The 16,593-nt window shown below is 52.3% G+C and overlaps 1 protein-coding gene across 1 annotated transcript in view; it reads right to left on the reverse strand.

The window, feature by feature from the left end:
• The window catches only part of LOC125107381 (sarcoplasmic/endoplasmic reticulum calcium ATPase 3-like), a 36,114-nt gene extending 19,877 nt beyond the window's left edge, over window positions 1-16,237 (reverse strand). The window contains 11 exon segments of the mRNA XM_047742394.1: window positions 257-359; window positions 530-618; window positions 2,237-2,683; window positions 4,182-4,267; window positions 4,362-4,436; window positions 4,718-4,856; window positions 5,030-5,094; window positions 5,097-5,147; window positions 5,208-5,294; window positions 5,563-5,580; window positions 15,985-16,237. Of these exon segments, the coding sequence (XP_047598350.1) occupies window positions 257-359; window positions 530-618; window positions 2,237-2,683; window positions 4,182-4,267; window positions 4,362-4,436; window positions 4,718-4,856; window positions 5,030-5,094; window positions 5,097-5,147; window positions 5,208-5,294; window positions 5,563-5,580; window positions 15,985-16,114 (1,290 nt within the window). The 5' untranslated portion in view covers window positions 16,115-16,237.
• Between the last annotated feature and the right edge of the window lie 356 nt (window positions 16,238-16,593).

A 16,593-nucleotide genomic window follows, 5' to 3' on the forward strand; every position in this document is an offset into this window, starting at 1 on the left:
AATCTCTTCCTCTAGACACCCTGGCACTACAGTCCCTTACATTAGTCTTCCACAGCCCAAGAGCCCTAGGGAACAGCTTCAAAGCCAGTGTGCAAAAGGAGGGGCAGTGGGGGTGTTCAGGGGTGGTAGTGTTCCTGGGGTGTGGCACTCCAAAGGGGCAGGGACTGCCAATCCTGGGAGTTTTGAGACTCTGGGAGAATGGTCTGTCCTGGGCACCTGGACACTAGTGAGGTCACAGAAGAGAGCTGGGTCCCACCTCACTGTAGTCCAGCGCTGAGTCATTGCACAGGGCACATATCATCGCCAGCTCCATCAGCCCATCGAATTGCCCACAGCGCACGAGCCACTCCTCCTGTCTCCTGTGGGGCTGGGTCTTGGTACAAGGGCATTTGTCCCCATCCCTGGGAGGTGCATGGCCTCTCGGTCCCACCCCAGGAAGTCTTGCCCACTCACAGCTCTCTGAGCTCTCTGGTGTAGCCCAGGTCACCGGGGAACCCTGCCCACCTGCAACCCCTTGGCCAGCACTCACACTTCACCTTCTGGGGCATAATGGGTGCCTGAGATGGTGAACTCGTGCAAACGGCAGGAGCCTGCTTCAGCCTCAGCTACCACGAACATCTGGGGAGCACAGAGGCATGCTTAGGCAAGGCATCACCTCTCTCTTCTTTGGGCAGCCACTCTGAATAAAGCCTGACCCAAGGTGGGGTCCTCTGGGCCCCTAAAGAAGCTGTTGGCCTTCCCTCCTGCCAAGGTCTGGAAGAGTCAGGTTCAGGCCAAGGCAGGACCTCTGCTCTGGACCCCTGAGGGGTATATGGCAGATTCTTCAGTGTCCTGGATGGAGCCCTCACATGGGGTAGGAAGCCTGGATCCTTGCCCATTTTGTTATGTGACTCCTGGCTGAGCACCTGAGCTTTAGTTTCTCCACTGGTAACAGGAGAAGAGAGTGGGATCTGAGTACAGCTGCCCCTCTTTTCCCCTTGAAAGGATGAGTTCCTGGCCTCTAAGGGTGGAAACCCACATACTGCTCTGAGACACAGACTCCTGCCCAAAGGTGTTCTCAGACAGCGAGCTCTTGCCTACAGGGCCTGCTGGGTCACCCAGCCACTACCTGTGCACCTCAGTGTCAGGGCTTTACCCCTCCCAGGGTGGCCCATTTTCTTGCCTGAAAGCTAGCTTTACCAAGGAGATAATTCTTGTTTCCTAGAAATTGCCTTGGTGTACATTTCCAAGTCAATGGCCAGCTCAGCACACAGTAGGTGCTCAACAAATGCCCCTTCTTTCGTGCTCCCCTCCCTACTCCTGAGGGGACTGGAGAGAAGCCCTCCAGCCAGCATACCTCCTGAGAAGTCAAGTTTCTTCGGCCCCCTCCCAGCAAGTAATGCCTCTACAACTTCCCTGTAGTATGTTTTTCAAACCTTTATTTCAATGAAGGAACACTCTGTTCCAATGAAGTCCTCCTAGAGATTTTACAGGTCAGGGGATGCAGAATATAAAACTTGCTTGTGCCCCTTCCCCTGTCGCAGGGCTTCCTTCCCCTTCCCCAAGGTTTTGGGCTTCAAGGTTTTGGATACAGAGTCTGAGTTTCCCAGTGGGCAGATCATGGGAGCAGAGGTGGAAGAAGAATGACTGGGCATCTAAGAGGGGTGGAAAACCCACAGCATTCACCACTACCCACCCACCCCTCTGCCCCATAGGCCTACTGGAGTTTCAGCCAGAATGCCTGGAACATACATGCAACAAGCCCAGGATCTGGGATTGAAGGCCAGGAAATGAATAATTCCTTTCCCAGCCCTGCCCAGGTCACTGGTGCTTGCATATCTGGTTACTGGTGACGGGCATCGACTGTGGAGTGATGGAGGAGCTGGACAGAACTTGGTTGGGTCCGGGCCCAGCTTGGCTCAGATGCCAAGGCTGTAGTTGACCCTCTGCAGTATCCTTTATGGTTGTCTGTCCAAGCTTGCATACCCAAACTTCAGATGAAAAAACTGAGGTTCACAGACAATGACCTGCCAGGGCCGTACAGTGACATCTGGGTCCTGGTGATACTCATCTGGCCAGACCTTGCTGCTCTGCCCCATGAAAAACTGGATCTGCTCCCCACCTTGCGGGCAGCCCACAGGTTCTCTCCTCCATCCCCTGCCAAAAAGGAGTTGGGGGAAGCCCCAAGAAGGAGTTCAGCCTGCTGAGCATCACACAGCAACACCAGTGGGACCCCAAGCTGGCTGCAGCCACTGACCTGGCACACAGACATCTGGTTGGTGGTGAGGGTGCCTGTCTTGTCAGAGCAGATGACAGAGGTGCAGCCCAGGGTCTCCACAGATGGCAGGCTCCACACAATGGCATTCTTGTGTGCCATACGCCATGTGCCCAGAGCCAGGCATGTAGTGATAACAGCCGGGAGGCCCTCAGGGATGGCAGCCACCACCAGGGCCACAGCAATCTTGAAGTAGTAGATGGTGCCACAGAGCCAGGAGCCACCATGGGCCGGGTTGGCAAAGTGGCCAATGTTGATGACCCACACAGCCACACAGATCACAGAGATGGCATGGGATAGTTGCCGCCCAAACTCATCCAGCTTGTGCTGCAGTGGCGTCTGCTCTGGCTCCACTGCCACCATCTGGCTCCTGATCTTCCCCAGCTCCACTGCCACGCCCAGGGCCTTCCCCAAAGCAATTTTGGTGCCCTGGCCAATGGAGAGACAAGGAGGGCTGCTTAGCATCCCAGCAGGGGCCTGGGACCCCTTGACCTCTTCAGGCTACCATAGCATTCCTATCCCCCTACTTGGCTTGTTTTTTCTCCATGTCACTCAATGCTCCCAGGCTTATGAAGCTATCTAGTGCTAAGCCGTGGCTGTCATCCCCATGACAGTGTTAGCTCCATGAAGGCAAGGACTTGGTTCAGCACTGTATCCCCGGTGCCTATCATGAGGCCTGGCACATGAAGCACTGGACCAATACAGACTATGTGACCGACTAGCACAGCACAATACCAACCTATAAAAATGTGATTTGTAGAAAGCCAATGTGGCCACATGGGAGTGCCAGGCTGACTGTGATCCTAGGTAAATGATCTGTAAATATTTGCTGAAGAATCCAGAAAATCTGAGCTTAAGTCCATCCACTCCCAAGGCCCGCATAAAATCCCTAAGTCCCGGTAAAAAGGCTACTTAGCCTTAAGCTTCTGTGTCCTCTTCTATAAAATGGTTCAAGAAAGGAGCTGCTCAGAGGAGGCTAATGACGTGGTACCCTTCAGAAAGGTGCCCTGTGCTGAGGCTGGAGAAAAGGTAGGGACCTCTCGTAACCTCAGCTTCTATTCCTCTGTCCTGAGCAAAAAAAACTTCCACTCCCCCATGCCTCCACCCACTTGCAAGCCCCTCAGCCAGGAAATAATCTGCAGTTAGCCAGAGCGTCTTCCTTAGAAAGCTGCCTAGTGACAGGTGCTGATGCTTGATCTTGCCTTGTAGAGTCCCCTCCCCACTTCAAAGCAGCTTGTCTAAGGCTTCCATACATCTAAGCAGTGGGGGGTCTCCTTAAGAACTCTGGGTGAATATTGTTTTCTCCATTTCTGTCCGCTTCTGGGGATGTTTTCTAGCCTTATAACTTGGTGCCCTGGGCCACGGCCAAATGGCCTGACTCATCCTTGTGGTTTCCGTGTTCAGCTTCAGGCTGTTTCTGGGCAGCTTGTAAGCATCAGTGCTCTCTCTGAGGCCCCAGAGGCCTATCATGCCCACCAGCGCTCAGCTGGTTTTCCCATCTGAGAAATGGACTCCACCACTTTGGCAACCCTTATCACTAGAGGAATCTCCATTGGGTGATTATAGGCTAGCTCTGTCCCTCTCCAGCTTAAAGCAGGATAAGCCTAGCAGGTAAGAGGAAAAGCTCTGGAGTCAGAATGTCTGAGTTCACATCCCAGCTCTACCATTCACTGGCTGTGTGACCTGGAAAATACAAATAACAAGAGTACTTATTTTAAAAGCACCGTGAGGACTAAATATACGTAAAGGGCTTAGAATAGTCGCAGGCACACAGCCTTGAGTAAACATAAGCTGTTACCAGTACTATAAATTTGTACATATTGTCAATAATTGATTATGTTCATTCTTGTAGGGCTTTAACTGATTGAATGTTAAAGTTTTTACTATCAGTGTCCAGACAAAGGCCCAAGCCATCCCAGGAACTTGCAGAGAATAGCATATTCTTCTTGTCCTGGTTCACAGCTCTGGGATCTAGGATGGCATCTCTGTGCTTGGTGACAGACATGGATTCACCTAGTCATGGAATCAGAAATGGGAAACCCTACATTAAGACACCCCCATGCCTGGACCTGCTCAGCCCTGCTCAGCCCTGGTCTCTGGGCCTCACCTGTCAGGATGGACTGGTCCACTCTCAGGGTGGTGGACTTGATAAGGCAGAGGTCAGCGGGTACTTTGTCTCCCACTGTGGAGAGAGTGGCTGAGTGTGGCTTTGGGCACCACCCCTTGGCAGAGCCAGGAGGACTGCCAGGAACCAAGAGTGAGAGGTAGGGGCCTAGGCTGTGATCCCTGAGATAGACGCTGCTCCTTCACTCACAGTGTCCTGATCCGTCCAACAAGGTTTTGGCTGAAGAGCTTTGGAAGGATCCCACAGCTCCCTGCTCTGTGTATATAGCCAGAAAAATGGGAGTACAGAGAGGGAAGGGCTCACCAGCATCACATAATGGAAAGACACCCCCAGTGTACCTGCCACCTCTACGATGTCTCCAGGGACGATGTCCCGAGCGTGGACCCTCTGCACACCTTTGCGGTCTGAGCAGATCACCTTGCCCATCTCAGGCTCATACTCCTTCAAGGCCTCAATGGCACTCTCAGCATTGTGTTCCTATAGAACAGGAGGCAGGTAGGTGGTCTGCCCTCACTGGCCCTTGCAGGCTGACCCCTTAGAATGACACCCCTGGGGCCAGGGATGGAGCTGCAGGACTCTTAACACAAAGTGGCGGTCACATGGAACAGTCAGGACACCTGAAGGCCCAGGCCCACCTCTGTGCCTCCCACCTGCCATATGCCCATGATAGCATTGGCCACAAGGATCAGCATGATGACCAGGGGCTCCACGAAGCTGTTGTGGTTTCTTCGCCCTCTTCGAAGCAGGCCAGGACCCATGGAGTCAGAGCTGGTGAGCTGGGGCTCTTCTGTGGCCCAGGCTTTCTGATGCTGTGTGATGAGGCCTTACTTACGAAGGAGACCAGGGCAGCCAACAGCAGGATGTGCACCAGGAGATCCTCAAACTGTTCCAGCACCAGCTCCCACAGGGACTTCCCTGAGAATCAGAGCACCATGTAAACCTTGGGTCCCTTACCAACTGACCTACCCTCATTCAGAGCTGGGACCACCTAGGAGACTACCTGGCCCACTCCCTCCCTACCAATCAAAGAGCAAGAGTCTGAGGCCTTAGAGGCATAGGTGGGTGATACTGGTGTGTGGGGGGGTGCGTGTCAGCAAATCCTCACTCTGTTGGGGAGAGGGAGGGACACAACCCGAGAGTGAATGGCTCAAGGCCTTGCAGCCCGCCCTGGCCCAAGACTCACCTTCCTCAGTTGGGAGCTCTGCAGGATCCAGGCAGCCACAGGAGCCATGAGGAGACAAGAGAAATACTGAATTATATAGTAGGACCATGGAGAAGTCTCAGTAGTCTCTCCCAGCTGTGCCTACCCTGGCCATCATAATGGTCTAGACATGCTCCCACAGCTCTCTGAGGTCACAGAATGGATGGTCTGAGCCCAGAGGCTTCCATTCTTCCACTCACTTCATCCCACCCTGGTTAAGGAAGATCTGGTATGGCCTGACAAGACCAGAGCCAGGAGGGCCCTCCTAGTCCCTCCCCCATGTACAGAGGAGTAATGGAGCAAACTGGAGGAGAGACGGGACCCCTGAGATCACAGTAAGTTGACAGCTCCCCTGTAGTGCTCTTTCTCAGATGGCTGCACAATCCTATTCAAGGCCCCACATGGCCACAGCAAGGGAGTCCCTCCCTCAAATTGAGAACATCAGTCCAGGCCACCTCTGACATACCTGCTCCTCCAGGAGCACTGAGGTAAGGTCTACAGCATGGCCAGGCCAGACAGCTGAGCCCTGCCCTATGTGGGTTCCCTCCAACACAACCTCAGCAGCCAGCATCCCAGGCAGTGTCTAACCTGTCATGTTTCAGTTCCTGGAGGTTGAGTCTCAACTTGTCCCCTCCCAGCCCCTCTACTTGGGGCAAGCTGCATCCCATATGTCCAGTCTGAAACCCACAGAACATTCTGAGGAATGATGTTCCCAAACACCACCAGGACCTGCTGTCACTTTACAAGCTCTATTTCTATCTCTTATATTTCCTGAAGCACTTTTTATTCCAGACAGAGTGTACTACCTGGGTACCTGAAGTCTTTGAATCTTCCTTCCCAACAGCCCAAAGGATGACAGGGCAGGTGTTCACCCTGTTTCACAGCTGCAAGAACTGAGATCCAGGGTGGAAACATGACTTGAACAAGATCACACAGCAAATAGGCAGGTCTATGGGAAGAGGCAGGAGCTGGGCCTCAAAGGGTGGATTCCAATGGGCCTCTCTCTCCATAGGCTGAGCTTAGGTCTTGCTGAGGCCTGTCTGGGGCTCCTCCCAGACTGAGCCTACCTGAGCCCTGCTGCTGAGTACAGTTTCCAGGCCAGTAGCATTGGCATCACCTGGGAGCTTGTCAGCAATGCAGACTCTGAGCCTCTACCCTAGGTTGGCTCTCCCTTCTTCTTCCTCCTTCTTGACACAGGTCCTTGTATCTGCCCACCTGTTTTTCACTCAAGTATCAGCAAAGAGTTTTCCTGTGGGAGCCCTCTCCCAAAACCAACAGTGTGGAAGACCTGGGGCACCTGGCAGCTGAACCATGGAGAGTATCAAGCAGCCCACTGGACTGCAGGAACCCAGGAAGGAAACATATAACCTAAAAATACATTTTCTTTTTTTTTAATCATTTTTTTTAATTTATTTCCAGCATAACAGTATTCATTGTTTTTGTACCACACCGAGTGCTCCATGCAATCCGTGCCCTCTCTAATACCCACCACCTGGTTCCCCCAACCTCCCACCCCCCCACCTCTTCAAACCCTTCAGATTGCTTTTCATAGTCCATAGTCTCTCATGGTTCACCTCCCCTTCCAATTTCCCCCAACTCCCTTCTCCTAACTCCCCATGTCCTCCATGCTATTTGTTATGCTCCACAAATAAGTGAAACCATATGATAATTGACTCTCTCTGCTTGACTTATTTCACTCAGCATAATCTCTTCCAGTCCCGTCCAGGTTGCTACAAAACTTGGGTATTCATCCTTTCTGATGGAGGCATAATACTCCATAGTGTATATGGACCACATCTTCCTTATCCATTCGTCCGTTGAAGGGCATCTTGGTCCATTCCACAGTTTGGTGACCATGGCCATTGCTGCTATAAACATTGGGGTACAGATGACCCTGCTTTTCACCTCATCTGTATCTTTGGGGTAAATACCCAGTAGGGCAATTGCAGGGTCATAGGGAAGTTCTATTTTTAATTTCTTGAGGAATCTCCACACTGTTCTCCAAAGTGGTTGCACCAACTTGCAATCCCACCAACAGTGTAAGAGGATTCCCCATTCTCCACATCCCCTCCAACACATGTTGTTTCCTCTCTTGCTAATTTTGGCCATTCTAACTGGTGTAAGGTGATATCTCAATGTGGTTTTAATTTGAATCTCCCTGATGGCTAGTGATGATGAACAGTAAAAATACATTTTCTAGCTTTTTCTCCCTAGTCCTATTTTAGGCAACAGCTGACATTTTCCGTGGAAAATGTAATCTCCAGTGTCCTGCATTGAGGTTAAAATCAAACAGACTTTTTCCTTCTGATCTATTTAGCTAAAGTGAACAGGAAAGGCAGGGGGGAGGGCCAGGCCTGGTTTTCTGGGCCAATTCTCCAATGGAGCAGGATCCTTTAGAGGTCATCTCTGCCATTCACCAGACTTGGCACAGAACTGTTCTAACCTCATGATACACATCAGTCTGCTTCTGCCACGCTCTACCCAGGAGAGACTTCTAAACCCCCTACTTCTGTGAATGCCTTCAAGGTTCCTGACCAGAGGAAGAGTTTATCCATAAGATTAACCTGAATCCCTCCTGCGGTCTCCCTCACCCCTACCTTCTGTCAGGCATGTAGCCCCTAGACCACTGTATAAGGGCATTTTTTTCTGGGCAGGGTCAAGGCCTGGGGTTGGGAAGCAATGTCACAGGGCACACAGAGCAGCTCGAGTTCCCCACAAGCTGCCCTCTGTCTGTCTGGGTGATCTCTCATGTTCTCCCCTTCCACATTCTGACCCAAAATCTGACTCAGGATCCACTCTTTGATGGTCATTTGTTCCCCCAGATACTTCTGATTCTTTCCCCCTTGTGGGCACATAGTAGAACTGTGGACGCCATGCAAGTTACAAAAAGAAGGATGCAAGTTAGTTCTGGGCAGGGGCACTAACATGGTGGCAGGAGACTCTGGAGTTAGAAAGGCAGTGTCCTGGAGAACTTTCTGTGCTGATGGAAGTGCCCTTTAGCTGCACTGTCTCATAGGGTAGCTACTATCTGCGCACACCTGTGGGGAATGTGGTTAATGTGAGTGAGAAGCCAAATTTTAAATTCTACTTAATTTTCATTCATTTAAATTTAAATAACCACACAAAGCTAGTGGTTGCGTAGGACAGTGCAGATCTAGAGCTCTCTGGCCCTCTTTGGCCCAGTAACCAGCAACCTGTGAGATGGTGTCTGCTCTGTGAACCAGAATCACAGAGTATAGAAAACATGAAGCCCCCAGATAACCTGCCATTGAGATATTTATATATATACAGTGTGAGGAAGAAATGACCTGTATTGTTTTAAGCCACTGAGACATGGGGTTTGTTACTGGATCCTGACTGGTACCCCTTCTCCCCAGACCTACAAGGTTCCCCTTCTACCCTTACCCACTCCCTTGGGGAAGGCTCTTCCAGCCACGAGGTCACAGAAGATGCCCTCCCTACCTCTGCACATACAATGTACATGCTTCTACTCTTGCCTTAGCAGCTGGCTCCCAGTGCAGTCCTGAACCTCATTTGGAAGGTAGGGTACCCAGCCAAATCCTGAAGGGCTGCTGTGAGGATTATCATCATTATTAATAAAAAAACACATTTACTGAGCACCTTCTATGTCCTAAGCAGCGTGCCAAGTGCTCTACCTCCGTTATTTCTGGAGATCGATGGGGAGGTATCATACACAAAGCATACACAAGGGCCCTCCACAGCTAGAATAACTACAGCGGAATTATTAGTGTAGAATGTGCCAGGTCCCATGCATCATCTAGTGCTTTAAGTCTCACGGGATTCCCAAACCACCTGACAAGGAAGAGACAATTATTATTCCCATTTTATAGAGCAGACAACTGAGGCACAGAGAAGTTGAATGACCAGTTTATGGTCATACAGCTGGGAGGTGGCAGCCCTGAACTCAGGTGGTCTGGCTTTTGTCCCCCTGCTTGGCACCTCCTGATTAGCTCCTAAGCTGCTCTGCCTTCTGACCCCATCCCACTGCCTTCCTTGGCCAAAGTCACTTGAGAGAGAGAACTTGGCATCCCATGTCCTGATTGTTAGGTTGGATGCCCTCACCCCATTGACTAACTCACCCCTCCATTGTGACCCCAGAACCACTAGCCAAATCAGCCCTGCCGCAAAAGGCTCTGCTATCCTCACAGGTGGTTTTAGTGAGGGTTTTTTGAGAGTTACTAGGCTTTGTCTCCTCAGGCCTGGTCTTCTTCAAATTCTAATCCTGCCAAGACCCCAGACAACCCAATTTTTCCTTCACATGACTGGCTCCCTCGGCCATGGAGGAACTAGGAGGGGCCAGGAGACTAGCAGCAATTAGGAGAGCACCCTCCCAGCCTCTCCCCAGGCATCCCTGTTAGATGTTATTTCCCTCTTGCTATCCTCAGGCTGTGTGGGGGAGGGAGTTGAGCCCTCAGCAGTGCCAGATATCCCATTTTTTCAATGGGGAGAATGGCGCAGCCCTGCCTGCCTCTTGATGTCATTCGCCAGGCTGTGCAGGAAAAGATGGTAGTAGGAAACACTCCCCCCCATCCTAGCTGGGCCTGCCTGGTGGGAAGTAACCCCTCATTATTCTTCTGAAATAGTGTAGCTCTGGACCTCTCACCTGGTGGACTCTGCCAGACAACCCCCTGCTCTGGGTCACTGATGCCAGACTGAGCTGGCCTACACCCCCAGATGCCCAATGTGGGGCTGGCCTGGAGGGGTCTGAAGTTAGTCTGTGTGTCCTGGGGGACAAAAAGGAATATGTGATCAGAGAAACTTCATGGTTTAGAGCAAGGAGTCTGTCCCAGAGGGCTAAGTTCATGTCTTGCTCTATCTCTTGATAGTTCTCTGGTTATGGAAAAGTCACTTAACCCCTTCTGTGCCTCAGTTTTCCATCTGCAAAGTAAGTATAATAGTAACTCCTCTTAAGTCACTGTGAAGATTAAATGACATGCTATTCATAAATTGCTTAGAACAGGCACAACACATGGTAAGTACTCAGTAAACATTAGCTATAATATCAGTTATTAAAATGAAGCTCCATGCCAGTAGAACTTTGTTAAGTGCAGTGTTTCCAACACCTGAAGCAGTGCCTGGCACATAGTAGGTGCTCAAAAAGATCTGTGAGCGAGTGAATGACACTGCCTGTGCCCTACTCATGGACCCTCAATGGCTCTTCTTGGCCAGTAGAATTAAGACCAACCAACCTTAGGATGGCCTTCAGGGCCTTCCTGGATCTGCCTGAACCTGGCCATCCAGAATCCTCTTATAGCTTAGGCATACGTCCGTCTGCCAGCCAAGCGAGATGCCTCAGAATTGCTACCACCTTCCCTGGTTTTGCTAGAGCTTTTTCCCCCTCCAAGATTTTGCTCAGAGCATTCCTTCTGCACAGAGTACCCTTCCCTAACCCCCAGCCTTTCAGGAAGCTTTCCTGGAAAGCCCCTCCCCCTATCACCCTGCCCTTCCTTACCAGTCATCAGTATCAGGGCCACCCGCACCTGACTTGAGCACTTCCAGGGTGGGGAGGGGCTGAGTCATCCCTGGGTCCACAAAGAGCCTCACAGAATTGTTTACTCAGTTGCCCCATGGTTCAGGTAAAGGCCCTGGGCCCAGTGCCTGGAGCCCAGGAGAAGTGGGGTGCAGGGCCAAGGCTGCCCCAGGCTCCATGCACCACCTGCTCTCCTAATCTACCCTCTTGACTCCTTTCTTCTCATCTCAAAACATTGGAAACTGGTATTTCAACTTCTAAATGTCGGTTCCAGCCTGGAGAGGCAAGAGCTCACCAAGGTCTTCCTCAAAGGTCAGGTTTACAGAGCAATTAAATCACCACTTGCAGAGTCAGGGAGATGCCTTCACTGAGAAGACCCCACCCAGCCCACCTGGCCCTGTCTGGGTCAAGGATCTACCTAGAGTGGACAACATGGTCCTGCTCTCAAGGGGGCCTTGGGAAGCAGCTGTCCCAGTGCAGGGATCTAGAGCCAACCTGGCTGATCTGGCACTAGGAAACCCTGGCAATGGGGTTGCTTAGCATCTGTGTGCCAGCTGTGCTGTGGACAGACTCAGCCCTGCCTCAGGGAGCTCCTGGTACAAGGGGAGGGGTGGCTGCTCCTGGAAGGGGGGCTCTAAGACTGTCCAAGAGGGCAGTGGGCATGAAATCTACAGGGAAGCCTGAAAGACCAACACCTGCAAGCAAAACACACCTCCCTCATATCCGAAAGCCATTTCACATCCTGAAAGGCCTTCAAGGGATCTCTTTAGGGGTTCCATGTCTGTAACTGAGGAGGACACTGAGGCCAAGGAGGGACAAGTCTTCCTGAGGCCACACAGCGATTTGGACCACTCAGACCTCACCCTGTCCTCCTGCTTGACCCCACTCCCCTTGGCCAATTTTCCACGGGCCACAGATATGTATTTCCTGAGTTCCAGAGGCCAGCTGGGGTCTGGGCTGAGGGCAGGAGATAAGGTCACAGCCCCAGGCACCACTGGCAGTAATCTAAATCTGGCCATCCCTTCCACCTGCAGCTATGGTGCCATTGTATCCATGACACAGATGGGCAGTGTAAGGCCCAGGATAGCAGGCTCTGGTTCCTGTTAGAGACCCTCCCCCAGAAGAGGAACAACCCCAGACTTCTGGGATCTTTCATGACTCCCATATCACTGGGCTCTCCAGGACCACTGGGTGTTGGTGCACTTGGGAGGACAAGCTCAACACAATTTAGCCTCTTGCTTTGTCTCATGTCCAGCAAAGGTTATGGGCAGTCCGTTCAAGGACATGAGGAAATCAAATAGCTCCTAAATATATGGAAAAATGCCCAACCCAATTTGTAAACAGTGAAATGCGAAGTAAAACTATGAGAAGACCCTTTCTTTACCATCAGATGGGCACGGATCAAAATGTCCAGTAATGCACTGCAGTTGTGCAGGGGTGTGGAAACAGGCATGTCAACTTTAAAGGAGAACAACTGAATAATAGCTGTCAAATTTACACTACACATGCCTTTTGACCCAAGAATTCCACTTCTAGGAATTTAACCTTTGGCAATATTGACAAGTGTGTGACAAGTGATGTGGGGACAAGAGTATGCCTTGTAATGTGTCATAGGAGAGGCTATGAACAATAAGTGCCCTCCAAAAGCTGGACAAAGAAATAGTACCACACCCACATGAAACTCTGCATAGGAAGACCGCAGATGCCCCACATGGCACCATCTCCAAGAGTGATTATCACGGAAAAACAGGGGCAAAACAGCACTCACGATCATTACCGTTTGTGTAAAAAAGATCACAGATCTAGATGTGTATGTACACAGAATATCTTGGAAAGGAGACACAAAACACTGGGAACACTGTGGTTGGGGACAGGTCTAGGGAGACTTTATAATGTCTCCTGTACCCTTTGAATGTTGTACTATGTGCACAGTTTCATTAAAAAAAAAACAACAACAAACTTCAAGGATGTAGAAAGCCTCTGGAAGAAGCTGAGTCCTGTGGGCTCCTCTGGGACCTACAGAGCAGGGCATGCTCACAAGAGGTGCTGGGCCAGGAGCCTCCTACTCACTGCCCTGCTGGGGTTTCAGAGGACATGTCTATTCACTGGGGTTGAGATATGCTGTGTTCTGTGTGTATGGGGGACTCCTGGGTAGCAAACTCACCTGCACTGCTGAGGAAGGAGGAAGAGGAGGTGGCAGGGCAGGATCCCCAATCCCTGCTTTACAGCCTGCCTTCCGCCATCCACCAGCAGAATTTGCAAACCCTAGGACTTAAGCAAATGAGTTCTTTGTGGTTTCCAGCACTAATGACTTTGCAGGTGCATAGACTCCTGGGGTGGGGGAGGACACTAGTCCCTGGGGTGTTTCCCTCCACCTGTAGGTTTGGCTCACCCTCACCACCCAGCTGGCCTGGAGCCTGGCCCAGACTCTTCTGCTACATGGAGGGATGGCTTGGTGTACACTTACAAGCAACCCTATGATGAAGAAATCAAGACATAGAGAGGAGAATTGGCTTATTTAGGATGACACAGTTATGAAGAGGGCAGAGCTAAGGTTCAAAACTCTGTCAGCCCTACCCCAGAGATGCGTATACCACTCCAGATCACGTAAGAAAGACCTCCCCAGTGCCTATAGAAACTGCAGGACACCCATGCCTCCTCTTCAGCTGGGACTGATCAAAGTAAGAGTATGAGGCAGGAAGGGGCAACTGGCTCCCCTCTCCTCACCTGAGGACTTCCAGAGCCCTGAAATGCTTCCAAAGGTAGAAGCCAAGTCAGTGATCTGAGGGATCTCTGGGGCCCTGTGAGGCTGGTGGCATTGCTGGGATAGCTACTGCCTAGCTGACCCACCTCCTAGCACAGCCACCAATACCATGGATCCAGGCCTGTGGAACAAGTGACTCCCTTGTACAGACAGAAAAAGTGAGGCTAAAGAGGATTAGGTACCCAATACCAGTTCTACCAAGTATTGTGTGACCTTGGGCAAGCTAATATGCTGGTGACTCAGTTACCTCCTCCATAAAGTGGGAGTGACAACAGTTGTTTTCATGTAGTTGTTTTGGGGAATAAATAAGAGAGGCAAAGTGTTAAGAATAGTGCCTGGCACATAGTAAGTGCTCAGTGATCACTAGCTTTTATTATTATTATTACCAAAACACAAGGGAACCAGGGGAACCCATCAATGGCCCCCAACCAATGGCTGCATACCTACCATCCCCTGAATGCACATCTACCTCTTTGGGGACCTATACACCAACATCCTTATCCATCACCTCACACAGATGCTCAGTGGCTTGCTCACCCCCAAATCCCCTTACCCACACAAAACAACATAGGGAAGAACTAGAGGTTCCCTCCTTCTCAGGCAGCCCCCCTGCTGGAACAATGAACACATGGGAACCAGGAAGAAGAGGGATGTTTCCCAGGGCTACACAGGGCCTCTGGAGGCAGAACCAAAGGCTGGGTCTCCAGTTTTCCTTGGGATTCAGGACTCCCAAGATGGAGGCCACAGCAGCACAAAAGAGGCTATGGAACCCCAAATCTGCTGCCCTAACCCCCATCCCCACCCCAAGGTTCGGGGACAGGTCCTGCTGTCTTGCCCTCTAGCAGCAATGACACCCTTCCTGCCAAGTCACTAATGGAGGATATTAAATAATATTTATCTCTCTAGTTCCTCCCATAGCTCAACTAAATATAGCAACTAAATTTTTGGAAAAGGATTTCTGCTCCAGAAAGATAATATTTATATAAGAAGTGGTTTTCATAAGCCAATAAAAACCCAAAGCTTCCTTTCTGACAGCTCTCAGTAATTTTAACCATCCCTGAGCCATGAGACACTCAGGTCGGAGCACTCTCCCTTCTGGCTGGCTGGGATCCCTGAATGGGTGAGGCCCCAAGTCCTAACACAAAGTGGGTCCAGGCTGCACTTTGGGGATGGAGGGGACATTTTCATCTGGATCCCTAACATTGTGCCCAATGCCTTGGGGGTGGATGAAGAGAGTGGCAAGTGACTTGAGGAGGGGATCTCTACATTTTCCACCTTCACAGGGCCTCCAAATGTGCCTGGGGCCCCATCTGGATAGTACTTGGTATTTGTTATGCCTTCTGGCAGATGGAGAATCACAAACTCCTTTGAAGCTGAGGAAGAAATAATGCCATTTCCACCCAAACAACAATAGCGGGAAGGCTCCCTCCCTGCCCAGAGATGGTCAGGTGCTGCTCCAGGTCACACAAGAGGGAAAGGCATTCCCTGGCAAATCCCTGAGTGAGGCCTTGAGTCTGCCCGCCCCCGCCCCCGCTCCAACCCCGGCAAAAGGTGGGTCTCCTGCCTCAGCAGTTCAAAGCCCCCACTGACTCCAGCCAGCCACATCCGCCTTGGGTTGCTGAGGGAGGAAGACCTGGGGGTGGGGGTGGGAGCACCAAGGCTGCCAGCTGACAAGCTGCACCTTCTGAAGGTTTTACTGAGCCCCCATGGAGGCCCTCAGGGCCAGCTGGGAGGGTAGGTCTCAGGGTCCCTGACTGGTCCCTGGCCAGCTGATCTCGGCGTGTGCATCTGCATGATGAGGGCAGGCTGCAGGGCGGACAGCCGATAGTGGTGGATTCAAGCTTAAGGGAGTGGATAGGGTCGGGGGTGTATGTGGGAAGCTCGGAAGGACCGCGCCGGTCCCTAGGTCTGGGGGAAGGGGAGCCAGGCGTCAGGTCTCTAAACCCAGAACCCGCCCAACCTCCCGCGAAGGTGGCCCCACAGCCCCTCCGAGCGCACCAAAGGCATCTGCGGAAGTTTCCGGAGCTCTCGCTTCCTGCCAGCCTCCGGGGACCGAAGGCTATAAGTGGGGAGGACCGCTCCCGGGTTTCCGAGTAAGAGAGTAAACTGAGACCGCGGCGCGTGCGGCCCCTAGCTTCCCCGGCCAGGCCCGCGCTCTCATGGTTGGGGCCGTAGCGCTCCCGCGAGTCAGACACCTGTTCCGGCCTCAGGCCGCTCTCGACCGTCACTGAGAAGCGCCTCAGCACGTCAGAGGCCGGGAGCAGGTGCGCCGCCTCCATGCCGCCCGCCTGATTTTCTTCGAGGTCGGCACCGTCGAGTCCGCCTCTTCGCGGGGCTACTGCGCGGGGCGCCGGGAGTTTGGGCCTGGGCAAGAGCCACGCGATGTCATGTCAGCGCCGGGACCTTCCTCGACGGCAGTGGCTGCAGCTGCTTCGGAGGCGGGCGCCAGGATGCAGCGCCCTAGGCTCCCTCCCCGGGGCGGGGCGGCGCGGAGCCCGCCCCCTCACTCACACACCTTCCCGCAGCCCTGGGAGCCTGCCGCCGCCCCGCCCTGGCAGCGCCCCAGGACCCAGAGACCAAGCGGCTCGCGGGTTCTGCGGAAGAGGGAACTGAGGCAGCCTTCGAGGAGTGCGCGGAGCGTGGTCGGAAGGGGTGTCAATCCCTGTGGGGAGAGCTCTGGGCGCCCCCAGGGGCCGAGAGCTGCGGCGGGCTGCGGAGCACGGGTCTGTGAGCTGCCTTCTTCTGACCCTTCCTGGGT

This window comes from Lutra lutra, chromosome 1 (genome assembly GCF_902655055.1).
Source record: "Lutra lutra chromosome 1, mLutLut1.2, whole genome shotgun sequence".
NCBI lineage: Eukaryota > Metazoa > Chordata > Mammalia > Carnivora > Mustelidae > Lutra > Lutra lutra.